Source organism: Oncorhynchus clarkii, chromosome 10 (genome assembly GCF_045791955.1).
Source record: "Oncorhynchus clarkii lewisi isolate Uvic-CL-2024 chromosome 10, UVic_Ocla_1.0, whole genome shotgun sequence".
NCBI classification, from domain to species: Eukaryota; Metazoa; Chordata; class Actinopteri; order Salmoniformes; family Salmonidae; genus Oncorhynchus; species Oncorhynchus clarkii.
This window is the reverse complement of record NC_092156.1, coordinates 47,870,690-47,891,941: the sequence shown is the minus strand read 5'-3', so window position 1 is coordinate 47,891,941 and position 21,252 is coordinate 47,870,690. Positions and strand designations below refer to the sequence as shown.

At 45.3% G+C, this 21,252-nt stretch overlaps 3 protein-coding genes across 3 annotated transcripts; 1 reads left to right on the top strand and 2 right to left on the bottom strand.

Moving 5' to 3' along the window:
• Positions 1-5,951: 5,951 nt before the first annotated feature.
• LOC139418683 (protein EOLA1-like) lies at positions 5,952-6,912 on the bottom strand. The gene is made up of 2 exons (XM_071168323.1): positions 6,419-6,912; positions 5,952-6,288 (listed from the first exon to the last, which is right to left on the bottom strand). Exons 1-2 carry the CDS (start codon positions 6,675-6,677, stop codon positions 6,074-6,076), a joined length of 474 nt encoding a protein of 157 aa, XP_071024424.1. The 5' UTR covers positions 6,678-6,912; the 3' UTR covers positions 5,952-6,073.
• Positions 6,913-7,177: 265 nt separating this feature from the next.
• LOC139418681 (transmembrane protein 185-like) lies at positions 7,178-12,064 on the bottom strand. Its single transcript, XM_071168322.1, has 7 exons — positions 11,484-12,064; positions 10,836-11,012; positions 10,475-10,682; positions 10,235-10,318; positions 9,943-10,119; positions 9,722-9,845; positions 7,178-9,562 (listed from the first exon to the last, which is right to left on the bottom strand). The coding sequence occupies exons 1-7, from the start codon at positions 11,519-11,521 to the stop codon at positions 9,318-9,320; spliced, it is 1,053 nt and encodes a 350-aa protein (XP_071024423.1). The 5' UTR covers positions 11,522-12,064; the 3' UTR covers positions 7,178-9,317.
• A 156-nt stretch (positions 12,065-12,220) lies between these two features.
• LOC139418680 (cysteine protease ATG4A-like) lies at positions 12,221-18,608 on the top strand. The gene is made up of 13 exons (XM_071168321.1): positions 12,221-12,287; positions 14,947-15,057; positions 15,155-15,226; positions 15,315-15,413; positions 15,798-15,899; positions 16,147-16,219; positions 16,379-16,458; positions 16,559-16,800; positions 16,913-16,991; positions 17,114-17,259; positions 17,462-17,518; positions 17,606-17,717; positions 18,001-18,608. The coding sequence occupies exons 1-13, from the start codon at positions 12,278-12,280 to the stop codon at positions 18,063-18,065; spliced, it is 1,248 nt and encodes a 415-aa protein (XP_071024422.1). The 5' UTR covers positions 12,221-12,277; the 3' UTR covers positions 18,066-18,608.
• The last annotated feature ends 2,644 nt before the right edge of the window (positions 18,609-21,252 follow it).

The window sequence follows — 21,252 nt, the reverse complement described above, 5'->3', positions numbered from 1 at the left end:
GGAGGGTACTATGGTGTTAAATGCTGAGCTGTAGTCGATGAACAGCATACTCACATAGGTATTCCTCTTGTCCAGATGGGTTAGGGCAGTGTGCAGTGTGGTTGAGATTGCATCGTCTGTGGACCCATTTGGGCGGTAAGCAAATTGGAGTGGGTCTAGGGTGTCAGGTAGGGTGGAGGTGATATGGTCCTTGACTCGTCTCTCAAAGCACTTCATGATGACGGGAGTGAGTGCTACAGGGCGGTAGTCGTTTAGCTCAGTTACCTTAGCTTTCTTGGGAACAGGAACAATGGTGGCCCTCTTGAAGCATGTGGGAACAGCAGACTGGGATAGGGATTGATTGAATATGTCTGTAAACACACCAGCCAGCTGGTCTGCGCATGCTCTGAGGGCGCAGCTGGGGATGCCGTCTGGGCCTGCAGCCTTGCGAGGGTTAACACGTTTAAATGTTTTACTCACCTCGGCTGCAGTGAAGGAGAGTCTGCATGTTTTGGTTGCGGGCCGTGTCAGTGGCACTGTATTGTCCTCAAAGCGGGCAAAAAATGCCTTCCTCTTGCAGGAACTGCTGACACACTCCAGCCACATGGAGGTCTAGCATTGTCTTGCTTAAGGAGGAACCCAGGGCCAACCGCACCAGCATATGGTCTCACAAGGGGTCTGAGGATCTCATCTCGGTACCTAATGGCAGTCAGGCTACCTCTGGCGAGCACATGGAGGGCTGTGCGGCCCCCCAAAGAAATGCCACCCCACACCATGACTGACCCACCGCCCAACCGGTCATGCTGGAGGATGTTGCAGGCAGCAGAACGTTCTCCACGGCGTCTCCAGACTGTCACGTCTGTCACATGTGCTTCTCAGTGTGAACCTGCTTTCATCTGTGAAGAGCATAGGGCGCCAGTGGCGAATTTGCCAATCTTGGTGTTCTCTGGCAAATGCCAAACGTCCTGCACGGTGTTGGGCTGTAAGCACAACCCCCACCTGTGGACGTCGGGCCCTCATGGAGTCTGTTTCTGACCGTTTTAGCAGACACATGCACATTTGTGGCCTGCTGGAGGTCATTTTGCAGGTCTCTGGCAGTGCTCCTCTTGCTCCTCCTTGCACAAAGGCGGAGGTAGCGGTCCTGCTGCTGGGTTGTTGCCCTCCTACGGCCTCCTCCACGTCTCCTGATGTACTGCCCTGTCTCCTGGTAGCGCCTCCATGCTCTGAACACTACGCTGACAGACACAGCAAACCTTCTTGCCACAGCTCGCATTGATGTACCATCCTGGATGAGCTGCACTACCTGAGCCACTTGTGTGGGTTGTAGACTCCGTCTCATGCTACCACTAGAGTGAAGGCACCGCCAGCATTCAAAAGTGACCAAAACATCAGCCAGGAAGCATAGGAACTGAGAAGTGGTCTGTGGTTATCACCTGCAGAACCACTCCTTTATTGGGGGTGTCTTGCTAATTGCCTATAATTTCCACCTGTTGTCTATTCCATTTGCACAACAGCATGTGAAATTGATTGTCAATCAGTGTTGCTTCCTAAGTGGACAGTTTGATTTCACAGAAGTGTGATTGACTTGGAGTTACATTGTGTTGTTTAAGTGTTCCCTTTATTTTTTTGAGCAGTGTATTTGGCCTGGTGATGCGGTTTTATGCGCGGACTAAATCGAAGCTGATATGAGTTGTTTTTACTCTGCTGGACTCGGGAAGAAATTACGAGTCCTCACTGTCCAAGACCGAGTCAAAACCGCAATCAATATTGTTATGTATGTTACGACGTACTGTACGACAGTGTGCTGCTTTACGGATGAATGGGTTGTCAGAATGAGTGGCACGTCATTAAACAAGAGAGTGATGTCCAATGTGAAACTGTGCAGATGTGTGTTCTTTGACAGCGAAGCTAGATATAACATTGGTGACGAAGATGGCTGAATTCAGTTTACCACCACCAGCACCATTCCTCACCATGCCTGGCGAACCTCCAGTCCCGTGGAATAACTGGCTTCAAAGTTAACACTTATCTCGAAGCTATGGACTGTTCTACAATCTCCAACAAGCGGAGGACAGCACTGCTCCGTCACTGCCTCGGCACAGAGGATTTTCAGAGCGTTTGGATTGGCTCCTACATTCACCGCTGCAGTCAGCGTCCTAAAGAACCACTTCGCCGGGAAAGAGCGAGTGCTCCTCCAACGCGGGTGAGTCCATTCAAAGCTATGTTGCTAATCTGAGGATTTAGGCTAGCTCTTGTAACTATGGGACACTTCAGGAGGAGATCATCAGGGATCAGCTGATAGAGGGGACGTTATGCGAAAAGACAAGGGAGAAACTACTTTGGAATCAGATCATTTATAACTTGATGGAGCTATTAAAATAGCGGCTTTGGAACGCTCTACTATGCTAACAAACAGCTCTGCAGCATGCACTCAGCCCCCAGCCATTCTCACACAGCAACTTCACGCGCACTACAACGATCACTCACTGCGCATGCCCTCCCACGTCGATAGCTGCATGGACACAGACACCGACATGCCTGTGAAGCATGCACAGACAAACAAACAGAAGTAGTTGTGGCAACTGTGGGGCTAGCTCTCACAAGTCAAGGGCTTCAAACTGCCCAGCCCGTGGGAAAATATGCAAAAACTGTTCAAAATACAATCACTTTGCTAAAAAGTGTGTCGTTCTACCCCAGCTACTAGCTCCACCCAGAACAGGACCTTATTTTAATCTCGCTCTCAACATTAACACTGAAATCCAAACCATCTCCACTAACATGCACTGTGCAGCTGGGTGAGGTGGGTTAGCCTTTGCTACTGGATACTGGCACTGCAGTGTCGTTGCTCAAGCTTGCCACAAGTTTTTCAGTCACCTACCACTCCAACAGCCCTCCACTGCGGGTATGGTAGATCCAAGATGGACATTGCAGGCACCCTCCAGGTCCCAGTGCACTACAGGGCCAATGCATGCTGCACAGGCGCCAAGCATCTGCCATCATTTACATTTCACGTTGCAAAGTGGGGTGCCAACCTCCTGGGCCTCGACCTCTTCACAGGCTTGGGGTTCACACAGAGATGACAGTGGGTCAGCTATCCACCAAGTTACCGGCACATGGCAACAGAACTGGCCAACTCTGTTTGATGGACTGGGCTGCCTCACAGATTTTACTCACAGGCCCCTAGTGAACCCGGACGTGACCGCAGTCATGCAGCCCCTGTGGCGCATTCCCTTTGCACTGCGTGATGACGTCACAAAAGATCTCCAGTCACAGTTGGAGGCAGGCATCATTGAGCCAGTCAACGAGGTCCCCTGGATTTCAAAGTTGGTCATCACAACCAAAAAGTCAGGTGGAATCCGGACCTGTGTGGATCTCCGTGCTGTGAACAAGGCTGTTGTCCCGGATAAGTACACCTTGCCTACAGCTGAGGAACTGACCGCACAATTTCATGGCTCCACGGTCTCCACGAAGCTCGACCTGCGTCAGGGTTATCTTCAGGTGGCCCTCCACCCAGCCAGCAGAGACCTCACAACCTTTGTCACATGTGCTGGTGTGTTCAGATACACACGCATGCCTTTTGAACCCAGCTGGTTCCAGAAGGTGATGAGCACCATCCTCGCTGGAATACCCAGGGTGGCAGTCTGTCTGGATGACATCGTGGTCCACGGCCCTGACCTCCACGACCATCGACTCCACTGAGTATTCAGTTTGTCACTCTACTGCGTGACAAACTGATCCTCAACTGTGGAAAGTGCACCTTTGCAGCTCCAGCCGTCGAATTTGTGGGGTTCCGCCTGTCGGCCAAAGGCATTGCCCCACTCATGTCCTCCGCATCCCAAAACCGACCTTAGCCTCTCAGGTAGCTACATTCTTGGGCATGACAGCCTAGTACCTCCGGTTTCTGCCCCACTACTCAGACCACAGCGCCCCTTCGCCAGCTCCTCAAGAAGGACGAGCCATGGGAATGGTCGGCAGCCTGCTCAGACACGGTTCACTCACTGAAGAGCCAGCTCACAACAGCCCCAGTCTTGGCTCACTTTGACCCCGTCTGCCCCACCATTGTCTACTGTGACACCTCAGCTGGAGCACTAGGAGCTGTCCTCTCACAGCTGCAGAATGGCATTGAGAGGCCCGTTGCCTTCCCCTCAAAGGCCCTGAGCCCCACTGAACAACGGTACTCTGCGGGCGAATGAGAAGCACTGGCCTGTCTTGGTGTGCGAAAGGTGGCACCTCTACCTATATGGCCGGCTGCTCAGAACCGATCACCAGTCCCTCACAACGCTACTGTCGGCATCAGGAACTGGCCACAAGCCACTTCAGCTGCACAGATGGGCCGACCACCTCAGACAGTATGACTATCAGCTGAAGTTCACTCCGGGGAGGGATAACAGCAGACCTCACCCGCCCCTTTGACGCTCCTATTCCAACCATCTTATAAATAATCTACGTCCCCCTTCAATCAGCCGTCTCATTGGAGGAGCTGAAGCAAGCATCGGAACAAGATCCCACGCTGTCTACCCTGCGCACCTACATACGCACTGGAAGGCCAGCACGTGTGCCGGAAGAGCTGGAGACTTTCGTCAGGGTGAAGCACAAACTTTCTTGCTGGGAAGAAGTCTGTCTCTCGAGGGTTTTGCACTGTGGTCCTGAGTGGTCTGCATGCGCGTGTTCTATCAATGGTGCACGAGGGTCAATTGGGTGAAGGTCAATCAGCGATGTCGAGACCTTGTGTGGTGACCAGAAGTGGTTCCTGTCGGAACTGTCACAGCACAGGCCATCGTGGACTTCCTAGACAGCCTAGTCACAAGGTGGGGCCTACCCCTCTCCATCACCACGTATATACTCTGGGCTGGTATACACTTAGGGCTGGTATACACTCTGGGCTGGTATACACTCTGGAGTCGAGGACTAAAAGAGGAAGAGAGTGCATTCCAGATTCGGTCTCAGAAAAACATTTCCAAGAAACCTTAAGATACCGCTCACTCAAAAATGAACCCGGTGGATGCCCATTTCTATTACATTTCATTCTCAAAACAACTGTGGACCATTGTAGAGAGATAAATTCTAGAATCTATGAAAATGGGGCCAGACGGGAATGCAAAGCACTGATAGACGAGGAGCTGTTCACACGGGAGGTAATGAAAAGTACTGAACCATCCAAAAATCCGCGAAACGTCTAGCATGACGAGTTTTCTATGCCAACTCAACGCCTAATGGATTTAAGAGCTTTCCCTGGTATCGAGGTTGACTTTCACTGAGCACCTTCGTGGCTTGGGAAGACCATGCATGGACGTCAAAGGCACATTTCGTGAATATCAAATTGTGTTACGGTCGTCTCCAAATGGGACGTGTGATTTCTTGACACCGACTTTTTATTCTATTTTGCACTACCACTCCAATCCCGAATTCCGGCCGAGCATTCAAACATCTCCTGTCACGAATGAAGAGATGTGTGTGGGTCAAAGGCATTGGGAGGGAGAAATCAGGTAACAGCAATGAGACCAGCGCTGGTCACCAGCATAGCCCAAGCGTTGCAGATACAGGCAATGGGACTCGGACTGGGCTGAACTGCAGAGCTCCACTCCCAAGCACTTCAGCCATATCGTTGGCACCAGACCCTTTGCACTTCAGTCCAGGAGGCTGAAGAACACAGCAACAGCAGCCCAAGCACTGGTTGACTACCCAGTTCTCAAAGAGGAATGCCCGAGCAGCTTGTCTAGCCCAGCTCCAGACCTACATGACCACCACCTGGATATCCTTCGGTCTTCCATTAGTGATGGCAGGCATGGCACCCTTGCCCTCTTTTACCTCCTCCCTGCCACAGGGATTCACCTCCCACAGTTCTCCAATGATTCAGACCTCCCATTCTCCCTGCAAACAGATCTAGATTCATAATAAATGTCTATTGCAACTAAGTTATGGTGTCTATATGAATTTTAGACATGCAGGATATACAATAACATTGACAATACTTTGGTCCATTGGTCATTTATTGCACCTTAAAGCGAATGCGAGTAGTCTACAAATATATTGCCTCCCTAACTTGATAGATGATCCTGTCAGTACAAAATGAGTATACATTATTTTATTACAACTACGCAGATGGCAGTAATTGCACTGGGATATCTACTGTCCATATGTCTTTGTGACCTCTGGCATAAAGGGGTTCCTTGAGCCAGCGTGGGTTTGACAGCTGTGTGAGGTGTTTCTCTGTGAGCCCAGTGTGCAATGCTGCCTTCTCCAGCTCCCTCAGATCCTTCTCTGGCACATTGTCAGAGCAGCACCAGGTCTCCCCCACTTCCACCAAGCCTAAAAACAAGACATGACGGGCGTTGGAGATTCATCTACTTTACAATTGAAAATCGAGTTTAAAACAAACATGGGATGTGCTGCGTTTTAGTCCTCACCACTTGCTCAATCATGCAAAAATCTGTTTTACCTGCTACGACTCCACGGCCAAATCTGTCTCCGGATGCTAGAAGTTCCTCTATTTGCATGTGGCTCATTCCCAGTGTATGGGTGAGGATGTCTCTCCACTGGTCGGCCTCCCAGTCCTTCTGCGCAATATGAATAGCTAGAGTGCAGTTTTCCATTGTGGATAGCAGAGGGCGCCAACGTGTCTCAATACTTTTTACACCGTCCAGTACTAATCCTGCATACGGCTGCTTGAATGATAGGCAACCCACTTGTAATGTCATCCTCACTCCACGTCGTGAATACGTTGCAACCAGGTGCTATGCTACTCTATCACTCTAAACCAATCCTAAAATAATGATCTAGTAAGAAGAAAGAGCTGTTGCACACATCATCACGCAATCAATCAACGCCTTTGTAGTCTCTGTGACGCGTAAAATCTGGCTGGCTACATGTATCCGACTGTAATTATAAAAGGAGCAATGGTTGACTTGTATTTATATAGACCACCTCGTTACAACAAAGGCAATTTACTCGGCAATTCCTCGACGCACCGTAAACGTAATTTTTTACATTAGCCACAATTCTTTTCAACTACTCTCCCAAACCTTACGCACTTCCTGTTTGTCCTGTTAACAAGCACGTCTTGATAAGAAGGTAATGGGAGTTCCAAAATGTTAAAAATAGGCGCATAGTGCCATCTAGCGACTGACAAGTCCATGGAAACCATTCATTACATAATTTGTATTCACTGTAAATTGCAGCAAATCAAGTAAACACAATGTGGAAACGGAAAAGTATTATTTCAATTTGAAATCAATGTTCATGCATTTGACAAGTCAACAAAATGACGACCAGATAACTAACAGTGATTTAAATGTTAATCATCATTTAACACGTACTGAAGTGCTTGCTAGCAGAAAGAAAAACAGCTATATTGCAACAGAATGTGTATGGTGAAAGGTTAGAAACAAGGTACAATAGAGGGGAAAAGTATAACATTGATCCGTTCTCGGTCAAAAACATGTTTTCAAATGAGTAATGCTCATCTCTCAGGCCAGCTGAGAGTGGTCACAGAACATAGACAAAACGAACAAAACATGAGGGGATCGATTAGAAGTTCAATGGGATGGTGGGGAGAACATTTTGTATGAAGGGGAGTCACAATTTCACAAACAAAGAATTTTTCACAGGTATAATAATAATAGAGAAGCGGCACTGTGGGTTTTCTCCCTTACATTACCCAATGTAGACCTGGCAAGGTAGAAGACGCAAACAGGCTGTTTACCCAGAATACTCAAGATTAATTGAAAACTAGAATACACTACTAGGAACCTTAAGGTTAAGTTGTGCACCCTGAATCTGACATTATTGTAACAGCAAAAGCCAACTACAATGACTGTCATACTGCCATATACACTGACTATACCAAACATTAGGAACACCTTCCTAATATTGGCACCTACTAACATACCCCGTTCAAAGGCACTTAAATATTTTGTATTGCCCATTCACCCTTTGAATGGCACACAAACAATCCATGTCTCAAGGCTTAAAAATCATTCTTTAACCAGTCCCCTTCATCTACACTGATTTAAAGTGGATTTAACAAGTGACATCAATAAAAGGGATCATAGACTATCCAGGTGAAAGCTATGTTGTGGAAAGAGTAGGTGTTCCTAATGTTTTTATACACTCAGTGCAAAGGGCCACTAGAGGAACAAGGTTGTAAACCTTAATACAATTGAGTGGACATAGATCAGGGTCTTAATTCAGGAAAATACCCTATGAAATCAAAACCAAACCATCCAAATACAAAAATGGGTGTTAGGGAATAATACTATATATACACACGCTATTATATTACAACAAATGTTCCTCACAATAGAGAAGTTAAATAATTTAATAAACAAAAGCAAATATACCCAAGTAGCAAGCTAATCTTAGGTTTAAAAAGGTTAGACTAATAAGCATGATCGTGTTGTCATCCTAACATATAGTATTTGAGCTTTGATACAAAAAAAATAAATCAGGATTTGGGTAATTTGACAAACATACAACAAAATGTATCTTCAACTGGAATAAGGTGAAAGATATCTGAATTATAAAAGAGGATGAACGCTTTGGAGATATTTTGTTGGTGGCCAGAACATCACAAGGAAAATAGAAAGTACTATACAGTATATCACATAAAATCAATGAAAAGGAACTAATTATTTCCACTGCCAATACAATGGAAAAACGCACGTTGATATAAGAGTGCCTTTTGTTCCACATACTCTGCCATGGATTTTTGTTTTCAGAAAAAAACATGTACAAATTCCGGTCCCACCAGGTCCCATCACTCACTAGGAGTGACTTACATGGAAAGCTATGCTCTTCTGGCTCTTCTTTAAAGGAGAAGTTGTTTGTTTTTTACAATCAAATCTCTATTTCTGATGTAAATGGCATGTTATAGAAGGGTCCAGCTACATTTTTATTTGTGATTTTACTTGTTTTTGAGAAACTTACCACAAACAGCAAATCACTTCCTCATCCTCGTTGGGCCCAGAAAAAACATGAATGCTCCAAAAACACCAAAATAGGTTACTTTCGAAACAGTAAAGCTCTCAGTATAGTGACGCAGGTATTTAGATATGTACACATGAAATCGCATCATCCCGAACTTTATCCGCAATGATATATGCTGTTTCTAAAAGGCCATATTTGGGTGTTTTTGGAGCCTTTGTTCATGTTTCAGGGCACCCATACTGCACAACAATATTGAGGGAGTGATTCGCCGTTTGGGGTAAGTGTCTACTTAACCTTCTAGAACATTCCATTTCCATAAAAAATAGATATGTGGTTGTAAAAAATACTTATCCAGCTGTCTGGTGCATGTGAAGTCCATCAAAGCTCTAGAGCAGTTGTTGCAAAGCTTTAATTTAGTCAGGCATGTCAATGCACAGTTTTGGAGGAGGCACAAAGTACTTCCCTGGGCTCTGTGTGATCACCACACCATTTTTTTTGCTGAACATCGGGGCTATTTTTGGCGGGTCGTGTGCAGGCATCTCCTCGCACACCTCAGGGTCCTCGTGGTGCAGGTCATAAGAAACGTTCCCATACTCCCGCAGGAAGGGAAAGAGCTCAAGAAGAAACTGGCAGAAATCTTTTCGGATGCCAAACCACCCTGTTAGAAAAGAGAGAGAAAACCCAGTTAAAACAAATATAGCTTGAAGCAACATTTAAAGAGTTACACTGACTGGATTCTCAGATGAATAAAAATAACACTGCCTCAATATGACTTATGCCAATTCATTCTGCTATCACTGTCTGAGGAATAACTCACAGTGGTTGCCTCCTTTCTGGCCAAAGGTTGTGGCCATCAGAGTCACCAGGGATACCCAGAGAGGTACAAAAACGGACACATAGCTGGAGCTGTAGTGGCCATCCAATTTATGGACCAACAGGATCTGAAGAGCCAATGACAGAGACAATAATAACAATGTCCCAACTTCTTTAACTCTCTGAACACACTAATAACTGGGGGGGGATGTCATGACAACATACCTCAAAAGTGAGCAAGGGTACAACGATTGTCATCCAGCTGATCGCCATGGTGATGTGAGTGCGCCGTTGCTCTGCGATGACGTCCATAGACCGCAGAAAGAGCACTGACCACACCATGTAGTAGAGCACCACAAGGCACAGGAAGGACATGAGGATCCACAGTGGCACACAGACGACCTGGACGACAAAAATCAACAGAATGTCTACGCATATTTCCATTCCAACTCGCTATATATTGTACTCAATTCCCATAATATTTCGGACCTAAATATTAGGGAGGTAGTTCTCTTACCAGCCATGGCCAACTGATGATTTTATCCAGTCGCAGGGCAATGAAGATAAACTGGAGAATATTGACCGAGCACAAGATCTCCAACTGATACAAGGAGATAGGAAGAACAGAAAAAAATGGGTGAGGGGGGGAAATGAGGGAGATAGATACATATATCTATTATAATCACCTAGATCTAGCCTAAATATTCTATTTGAGAAAAATAACATCCTTGTAACTGATAAAAAATGTCAGACTGACCTCTAGAGAACGATCATGGCGGAAGCCCCACACACATGCTGCAACAGAGACAGGCGAGACGAAGAAGAGGGGCATGAAGACCAGCAGCCAGAAGTGGGTGCCCCTCGCCACACGGTCACACACCAGAACCTCAAAGGTGAGCAAGAGTAGGTGGATCCCAACCGCTATCAGCATGGCCTTGAACTCCACACAGGTTTCACCCTCAGCCCTGCATTGCCAGCATAACAGGCACAGTAAATAAGGCATACTAGTCAGCAGTGATAGGTATGGCAACCAGACAGCGTCATATTGATAGCTAATGACAGCCACACTGACAGGAAAACAAAACAAAACATAAAAGCATTTGGGATTAAAAGCACACCTGTACTGTGGGTTATGGGACCAGACGCCTGTGCCAACTGAGGCACCGATGATAACCATTAGCTTCCATAGCCAAATGGGGGCAAACACAGCCCAATAGCTCCAATGGATGATGCCATCCAGACGCAAGGACAGTAAAACAGAAAACAGCAACAGACAGGCATAGATGAGGAATTTACTGAGAAGGGAGGGGAAAAAACAATTTCATCAATCATGACTCTACTCAGCAATAAATTGAGTTTACTACTCATCAGATTATGTTAGCGCAGGCTGGTACAAAAATGTGCCCCCCGTGCAATTCCAGAACAAGGAAACTGAGCTCAGTGGAGTCAGCCATTCCGACTATTCAGCTGGTTTGTTATCTAGCTAGTTGGCATAAAAACAATTAACGTTACCTAGCTAATAATAGCGACTGTAAAACAAGGCTGGCTAGCTAACGTCAATGTTTGCTAACTTGGCTAATGCTGTCCTTCCCCAATATAATAGCTAAATTAGTTTGCTAATGTTAGCTAGTTCGTTAGTTGTGTCAGACGTCCTTATGGTTCACCGGTTCAGATAGCTCGCTAGTTCGCTAACGTTAAGTTAGTTAAGTTCCTGGTAGCTCGAACGCGAGACGTTAATTTAACAGCTAGATTTCTCTTTACGTTACCTGGGATTGAAGTCTTGAAAGAATCCCCGAAGATTCATGACTATATTTTATATCCTTATTTGGATTAACAATAAAATTACGTATCAAAAGGATGTTTTTTTTTTATCAAACTGCTTGCTATTGCGGTTCACGCTAGCTAGAGAGATAGGCCACTAGGGGCGTCATGTACAGTAAAGCTACTGCCACTGGCAACAATGTAGCTAATGTTGTCAAAGCAGCTTGCTACAATGATAATGGAGCATGTTCGACATTGCAGAAAACTGCCGACTGACTGATCTTCAAAGAACACTGCATCGTAACTAACTACTCATTATTATTTGTAGATCAGTCAGTCACAATTGACCCGTGATACATAAACACTACGATTTTGATCCTCTCTTACACTGCCACATTCTGGCACAAAGCATGAACGTTTTTTGACTGATATATACATTGTAGCCTAAACGCACGCATAAATCAAATAGGATTATGTTTTAAAGCAACGGGCACGCATTTAATAATTGAGACAATGAAAATTAATATTTTTCATATCGGAATTAGGCATATCTAAGTATGTCCATAACCATTTTTTTGAATTGGGTGAAAAAACTACAAAAACCAGACTGTCAAGTAATGTTTTGCAGTCTGGAAACTCTCACGCTGATTCGTTATGAACAAGTCATTTTGGTAGATGTAGTTTATAATGTTTTCAAATGTTATTAGTTGTCACGAATCACAAACGCATTTAAACTACATTATCCAATAGGTTACACTATGTGTGTATCCTGCCCTTTAACGCCAATGACAGCCGAAGGATGGAGGCAGGTAATAGCCACTAAAACAAATACCTTATTCACGTATTATGCGCCTTTCATTTAGTCCCTTACATGTGTTGTCAGATCGTCCTGCCATTGAACCAAAAACATGTTTTCTAAAGATGTTTGGTCGTTATTAACTTGCCCCTGTAAAAAGCTATGGCTGATGTGAAAGTTTTAGCCATTGTTGTTTCCTTGGTGGCCTGTTTCGCTCACTTGTCTACCCGGCGGCTTTCATAACATTTTGAAAAGCGAGGCATTGTCAGTGGAAATGTACTTCTCTGAAGTACGATATGTAGTTTTTTTTCAGCGTTAGGATACTATGGTAATTTGGTCACACACAGTATTGTACTGTAGTCGGTAGTGTACAGCTACACTCGTAGACGCTACTTTAGCCCTATTGACGATAGTGTCTTCTGGCAGGGGGAGTTTTGTTAATAAGAGCTCCGACGCTTGCTCAAAACATTAACACGCATGGCTTGCGGTACTGTTTTAGGAACGTGTCTTTCATATCAGTGAAAAAATAAAAAAGGTACATTACTACATGCCTTTTATAGGGTTAGTGTTCCCACACGGCCATTTCTTCACCGCTAGTTTACAGAAGACTTTGGCCGCCAACTGTGCTAATTAGCTATTTTCTTCGATGAGGTTTAATGGCGTTTGGCATCCAATGTCCACATGTTGCATTACCGCCACCTATTAGACTGGAGTATAACCTCCCTTTATGCTTTGCTTAATTGTATTTTTTTTCTCAACAAAAAACAATTACAACAAATACCCTACCATCTAACACTACACTCACAAAAAAAAGTATAAGAAATACCATAATAATACATACCGTAGTCCTACTTCAGGCCAACATCCTGAAAAGATGGGACACCACCCCTTAACACACCCTGTAATTCTTCTGATGTCAAGTCTCGCACACCCAAATACCTCACTGCAGCTGCCACCACAACCTATTTTCTGGGCCTTACGTTCCATCCCTTCAGTACAGTTGATAACCATTACTATAAATTCCAAAAATCCAATCTTACTGAAACATATCACTTGTTTATTTATCCCTCTGTACTGGTACAGATCTACTACTCACACCACTCCTCTCAGGATCCCTCCCCATTGACCCATCTTCTTCTACTTTCTTCACTGCCTCAGCATATAACAACTTTTGCACTACTCTAACCCTGGAAACTTCAACTCTCTCGCAAGGGACATTTCTGATCCCCAGCCCCATGGGCACCCCTACAATTAACACATATCACTACTTTCCCCAATGGTACACATTCCTTTGTCTCATGCCCTTCTGCACACTTCTCACACCTAGGAACCTTCCCCCAACACACTGCTGCCACATGCCCATAAGCTTGACACCTGTAACAATGTAATGTATTCGGGTCAAAGGCTCGTACAGGATAACTTATATATCCTAACATCACTTTGTCGGGCAGACTCGACATCAAAACTCAAAAGAACAGACAATGTATTCTGATTCTCCTCTCGGTGCCACTCACGACAAGCATCACAAACACTGGGAATCTTCCCCTTCAGTTGGTCAGCTTTCACATTTACTGCTACCCCAGTAATCACTCCTTTCAATGGCACCCTTTTCTTGAGAGCATAATAATTCACATCTCTTGCCCTCATTAGTTTAACATGGAGCACCTACTCCCTCTGACTGGCAGAAACACATATAATTAGCACAATACCACTTCTAATTACCCTCACAGATTCCACAGCACCCAACTCTGTAATTGACCCACCCTGAAATGTCAAGTGGATGAGCCAAAAGGCTAGGGTCCACTTTCTCCAAAAACTTCACTCCTACTGTCACAGACTCATCTTTATCCTGACCCTCGGTGCTAGCCCGGGCACCACACCTACCACCTCCGATACCCCCCCATTCCTCCTCCATATTCCAAGTGTAAGTCTCCTTATGATAATACTGCACTTCTTGCAGTATTATGTAAGTCTCCTTGTAAGTCTCCTTATGATAATACTGCACTTCTTGCAGTATTATGTAAGTCTCCTTGTAAGTCTCCTTATGATAATACTGCACTTCTTGCACTTCACAGAGCACTTTGAGAGGCGCACAGCCTCTGTATGACCCCAGAGGCTCCGCGATTGCGGTCACACCATCCATACGGCACCTCCGACCATATTTTCAGACCAAGTGTTATTGTCTCTAACTGGGGGATGCAATGTAGTGTTTGTCAGTATATGGGGTCTGTACAACACCGAAAGATTCTTTCTCGCTGACATGAAAGATGGAAGGGCCGTGTGAGCATATGTTTTTGAAAAACGTTTTGAAAAGCGATGATTATTGACGTTTCTAAACGTTAAAACGCAGCATGGATTTGTAGTTTACACAGAGCCAAATCTGGGCAAATGCAATGGTGGCAAATGCTTCATACGGAGAAGGGTTTTTGAGATCTGGTGTACAGCCTACACCGTGTGTTATCAGACATCTACAAATAGTGTTGGGAACAACAAACCAACCTGCATGTCTAATAATTCCAGCAAACCTAAATTATTATATCAAATTGCAGCTAAATAACAACCCATATTCCCCAAACGTCTTGTATATAAACTCTATGAACTGGTGTATCACATCATATATGTTTATTGACACGTCTTCTTTTATGTCTCCCATTTTCCACGTCTCGTTTCAGTATTAGCCAAGTATGAAAACCAGATCAATGTGTTTTCTGAATTCCTTGAAGACTTGCCTGACACCGATGAACCTGTGTGGGTTTTAGGAGAGTGTTACAGTGTTAAAACAGGTAGGCCGGCATCTTCCAGCAGTCAGATTGTGATTTTATACGTGGAAAAAGAAGCAGAATAAAGGGCTTGACGGTGCTTCTTGTTGTGTGGTCACAGAAAAGACAGAACTCCTATCAGACGTTCACTCGCGGCTATGGTTCACCTACAGGAAAAAATTCTCTCCCATAGGTGAGTGAAACGGTCAGGTGTTATTGTGACATCCAATTGATGGCTAGTTGCTTTAACGGTTAAGTGTCTATCTTTGCTTGGTCTGTAGGCGGAACAGGCCCCTCTTCAGATACAGGCTGGGGATGCATGCTACGGTGTGGGCAGATGATTCTTGCACAGGCCCTGGTATGCTCACAGCTGGGACGAGGTGAGGAGGATGTCTCAGGAGTCGTGCACATAGCTGTATGGGGTGGAGATCTATGGAACTGTATCAGCAAAGGGGTGTTTTATGTGTGAATTATTCATCTGGGGGAGAGATTTTGAGGATCCCAAATATGTATAGTACTATGTAATCAATTCAACAGTGAGAAAGGGTATCAGAATGCATAGCTGTGGGAATTAGGGGTGATGAGGGTGCTGTAGCACCCCCTTAAAAATCAGAATATATATATTTTTTGTTTTTGTGAAAAATAGTTTTTTTCACAAAAGTAGTGCACTGGGCCTTTACTAGTCCTGTATTCGCTGACCATAGCATCTGTAGCATGGCTATGTCAGAATGGCACAGTGATTGTGGCCTGTCTTCCTGTTGTAGCCTGGCGTTGGAGGGCAGAGGGAGGACAGCCAGAGGAGTACCATCGTATCCTCCACTGTTTCCTGGATAGGAAAGACAGCTGTTACTCCGTACACCAAATGGGTAAGACAGAGTCATAAGCTAACCCTGCCCTGAACACACCTACCATGAATCAGCAGATCAAAAACAAAACAAAAATTCTCTCACATTCCTATAATTTTCTAGAGGACAGGTCCTCAAAGTAAAAAGGTGTAACTTGAAGAAAGAATATAAAATAGCCTGATGAATAGGCGACAGGTTAGACAGGCTAGAAAGGAGCCATGACTTAGACCTTTGCAGTGAACTTCGTTTGCCTTTTACCTGCTTGCAGCTCAGATGGGAGTCGGTGAAGGGAAGTCTGTGGGAGAGTGGTATGGCCCAAACACAGTTGCGCAAGTACTCAAGTAAGTATTTTATGAGCATGTTTTACGACTGATCAATTCATTTCTGAATATTGATTACGGAACATTGAAAAGATCAGTAATCAGTGGACTCAGTGACTTCAAGACTTCAAGTTCAAATAAGTTTGGGCCACGAATAAGAAACCGGTTATCTCTCCTCAGGAAACTTGCACTATTTGATGACTGGAATTCTCTTGCTGTGTATGTGTCAATGGACAACACGGTGGTGATCGAGGACATCAGTACGTTTTTCTTCCCCTCACTTGTTGAACTCTTACCATCTGAGAGTTCTGTATAGGATGCCAAAAGGACACAAGTGTTTTCTTTCCATGTCCTCTCCAGAGAAGCAGTGTCGCCAGGCAAGCAGAGGGAGCAGATTGCGGCCCAGACCCTGTGGCTGGGGGGAACCCTTCACCTCTGGAGAAACACCAGAGCAAGCCTGTTTGCACACGCACGGGAACAGAGCCACGATGTGTCCGCATTCTCAATCCCAGTCTCGTTCTGACTGGAGGCCCCTGCTGCTGGTCATACCTCTCCGTTTGGGAATCAACCACATCAACCCTGTCTACATCCAGGCCCTCAAGGTACAATTAATTATTCTGTTCTTATTCAATTGATACTAAACTAGAATATTCCTGTAGTTACTGTTGCCTTTTAAATAGTTATACTGGTCTCACTCTGTGTTCTCCCATTTAGGAGTGTTTTAAAATACCACAATCCTGTGGTGTGCTGGGAGGAAAGCCCAATCTGGCCTATTACTTCATCGGATTTGTAGGTGAGTCTAAGAGGAAGCCGTAAGTGAAGGTTCCCAAAAAGGAAGCAAAAAAAATAAAAAATAAGCCAAACCTGTGAGTTGTCAAGCCACTGTGTTCAGCCAGGCCTGTATGTGTCCTTCAGGAGAGGAGCTGATCTACCTGGACCCCCACACCACCCAGTCAGCCGTAGAGTCAGAGGCTGGCAGCGGAGTGGACGACCAGAGCTACCACTGTCTGAGGAGTCCACGCCGCATGAAGATCACCAACCTGGACCCCTCTGTGGCCCTGGTGAGAGCTGAACCCACACACCGACCACCACAACCTGCTCTGCTACCCGGCCTCCTGTCTCACGGGCCTCGTTTGCATAGTTAAAATGATTCTTTTTTTAAGTGGCATGTTCTAAAGTGTTGCTCCAATGTGAATTTTGTGTACAGTGGTGATGATTTTGCCAAATCAAATCAAAATTCAATTCTTTTTTTTCTTTTCCAAGGGATTTTTTTGTAAGAGTGAGGATGACTTTGACAGTTGGTGTAACCTGGTCCAGCAGGTAAGAGTCATCCACTCAAGTCACACGTCAATGCAGATGGAGGTTATTCTCTTGTGATTGAGACCCGTGTTCTTGTCCTTTTTTAAGGAGATCCAGATGAAGAGGAACCTGCGGATGTTTGAGCTGGTGGAGAATCACCCGCCCCACTGGCCCCCCTTCGTTCCTCCCACCAAACCAGAGGTTCAGACCACAGGGGCAGGTATGAGCTATGTCACCAGACAGACCCATAATATTACACCAATAACAAATTCTGGCTGCAAATAATTATAGGGATACGGGTATCCAGCTTCCACTCTTATTTCTCTATATTGTTTTGAGATTACAGTATACAGGAAGTGTATTTATTTATAGGTGCATGAATGCTCCTTATTACTTGAACCGTATTGAAACTTCTATGTGGTGTTTAATCTCAACTGCAACCTACAAACTAAATTGAATGTGCCGTGTCAAACGGATTACTGTCGTGTTCTCTTTTTGAACAGAGTTCATCGAATCGTCCGACAAGCTGTTTGAGTCTGAAGAGGAGTTTGAGATCCTTAACGTGTGACCATCTCCCCCTCCCCTCCGCCCAGTCCAGCGGATGATGGCGATTGGGTTGATTCCCTTGGCCACCACCTTCCATACTGTGCTGTAGAAGTGCCTCAGAACAACACCAAGCATTAACTGCTTACCACTTTGCAAAAAAAAGATAAGAAAATATTCTGGACAATAACTCAATACAAAGTGAGCAAATGAAGGCAGAAACGTGATGTACACCGTAAATACAAGCTGGCACTGTCTCATTTTGATGTTGTAACTAGGAAACAAAGCCAGGGTCCTACAGTAGGTGAAGACAGGGGTGAGGGTGATATCTCCTCATTACACACTACCTCCTGACGCCAGGAGACAGCAAATATGCAGACACATTTTTTTTCCCAGGGTTAAAATACAAACATTCAACAAATAACTTAAGAAAAGTGCCTCTCTCTTAAATATATGTATGTTATTCAATGGTTAGAATAAGGGGTCTCCCAAGGTATTGGTGTGGAATACCCCCCCCCCCCCCCATATGTAAATATGCCTGACAATAAAGATATTTAAATATATATGATAATTCAGCCTCAGGGTTGATATTCTGTTTTAGTACCATCTTCCATCTGGTTGGAGCTTGGTAGAGAGGAATAAGAGGTGCAGGACTTAACAGCCTCAGGTGAGCCATGTGTATTGGGCTCCAAAGAGACATGTCCATGTATTCATCACAGTGAATGATCGACATCACTAAGGCTCTCCTTTGCTGGTGAACAGCTATGTGGAAGTATCATCATGTGGCCCTGGGGCCCCACCTGGTCTGAGGAGAACGTTGGTGGCGCTAGGTGTTTGAGGAGGAGTGGGAGTCACATTGACTTCTGAAGGGATATAATCTGCATCATGTGGCCCTGGGCCAGGAGTCATTGGCATATAACTGCCCGCCACTGAGGGTGTATGTGTACTCTGATGATAGACATGAAGGAAAGGGGGGGCTTGGATGAGAGTTATTTTTCACATAATGGAGCACATGAAGTGATTTGGTGGTAATTGTCTGGAATGTTCAGGCTGTTCTCTTCAATGACTGGGAGTCAGAGGTGTTACTGCTGGAGAACTGAAAGGCTTTGGGCCCAAATCCTCAGCCCAGACAGAGCCTCCGTCACTGGGAGAACCACAGACGGAGGTGCCAGAGGTGTGTATCAGAGACATTGCCACTGCTGTCGGATACACTGGCGGGGCTGGTGATGGAGGTGCAGGCACCGTGACGGAGGCTCTCTTCAATGCTTTTATGGATGCAGACATTACGGAGAGCCAAGGTGCCAGTCCCTGGGCTGATCAGTTGTTCACCTGTCCCCTCTCCTTGGCTAGAGGATTGGTTAGGGCGGTGGACTTCATCTCTTTCACTTTTCTGTGGGGACAGTTTGCGTTCAACTGTCAGTCCTTGAGGAGCGCTGGAGCCCAGTCCGGCTGGGTGGCAGGTTCATGTGGTGACTGCAGAGCCGGGGTTTGATGGGAATGATTGACTCTTGCGCAGCGGCCTGAAACCAGGGATGGCCGTCAGCGCTCTCGCGGCCACCAGGATGGTCTTGTGCATGTTCTGAGCCACTACAGGGTCACTAGAGTCTACCTGCAACTAGATCTCCGCGGGCCCAGTAGAGGACGAGCGTCCCACCTCGATAAAGAAGAAGCACTCGGAGTGACCACAGCGACAGACATTCATCGTAGGTTCACAGACAGCGTCTCTTGGCAGAGGCACAGCAGGCACAGCCCCGTTAGGTTCTTGGTTTGAAGATGGTGCCAGGAGAGATTGTCCAGCATCCATAATTCAACTCCTCAGTGTCCTGGTGCTCTTTTTTCTCCTAGATACTCAGGTCATTCAGAGCCAGGTACCTATCCTCTTGCTCCTCCGCATTCTTCGCTCTCATGATGAAGTTCTCATCCTTAGTGTACAAGGCCTATCAGGTGCTTGTGTTTAGAATCTCCCCTCTTACCAACAGTGAAACACTGATACAGATCAATTACCTTCTTAGGAGAACTCACAGCACTGGGATATTTCGAAATGAATTGTACTCCAAGCATGCAGGGATTTTTCCTCGGGCTAAAGGTGAGCACTGCTCCCGAGGGAAGATGTTGGTGGTGATGTTGTTGTTGTTGATGATTATGGTGGTAGCAGCTACGCAAAATATATTCTCCTTTGTTATACCTCTGCACTCAGGTGTTTTCGCCATTCGCCGCTGAAAGTTCCGGGGAAACCACCAACTTTTAGTGCTCAGTAGCTTGTACATGTTTTGATTTTCTAATACATTTACTTACACGATCAGGTAATCACCAGATACTTCGCAACTAAAAGCCACAATATTTGCTGTGCAATTGCAATTTCGCTACACATCTTCAACTAATAATCGCTCATTTTTCTTGAAGCAGGATGCACTTCGGTAAAATTAAGACGACACTTAAATTGAACAGGTCTGCGTTTCGATTGGTCAGTCTTTAGGGTTTATGATTTACTATAACATACAACACTACCAGCCAATAAGATCGAGAGGTTTTGACAATAATTAAGTACATTTTGTTTTAAATGGCTCGACACTTCGTCTATGTTGGAGCACTATAAAATGGTACGTAACTTAGAAGTTCGGCAATTATGAAACAAAGATGCCAATGTGACAACTCTATGCTATAGGTTGTGTATTTAGTGGTCCATAAAATTGACTCGTGACGGTGGTTGGCTACAGACCTATTGTATTATTATTTTTTGTTGCATGTACATGTAATATACTTCATCGCTCAATTTCAAAGTGTTTTGGAGCTAGTCATATTTTTTGCAACAAATCAGCTTTACAAAACTCAAGGGACAGTGCAAGATATCTGAGCAGATTTTACACTTGTTTTGGCTCACAATGTTTTAGCTACTCACTCTGCTGATGCAAATTGTAATGAGGATGGCCTACGTATAGGACTATATTGGCCTATTATGGGCCCCGTTCAGTTTCCAAACGCTGTCGAACGTTGCCATGAATAGAGCCGACATGATTACATGTCGGAGACGGAGAGGCATGTTTGTATCTGAACGTTCCAAACCTTTGTGTGGTGCTGAACGCGCCCCTGGTACCGTCCCGTTCAGCCTTAGGGGGGCAGTGTGGCGCATACTGGAGTTGAGAAGAAAACACTGGAATCTTTAAATGCCCGGATTCTGATACTGTAATAGAATGACACTTTGTCCACTGGAC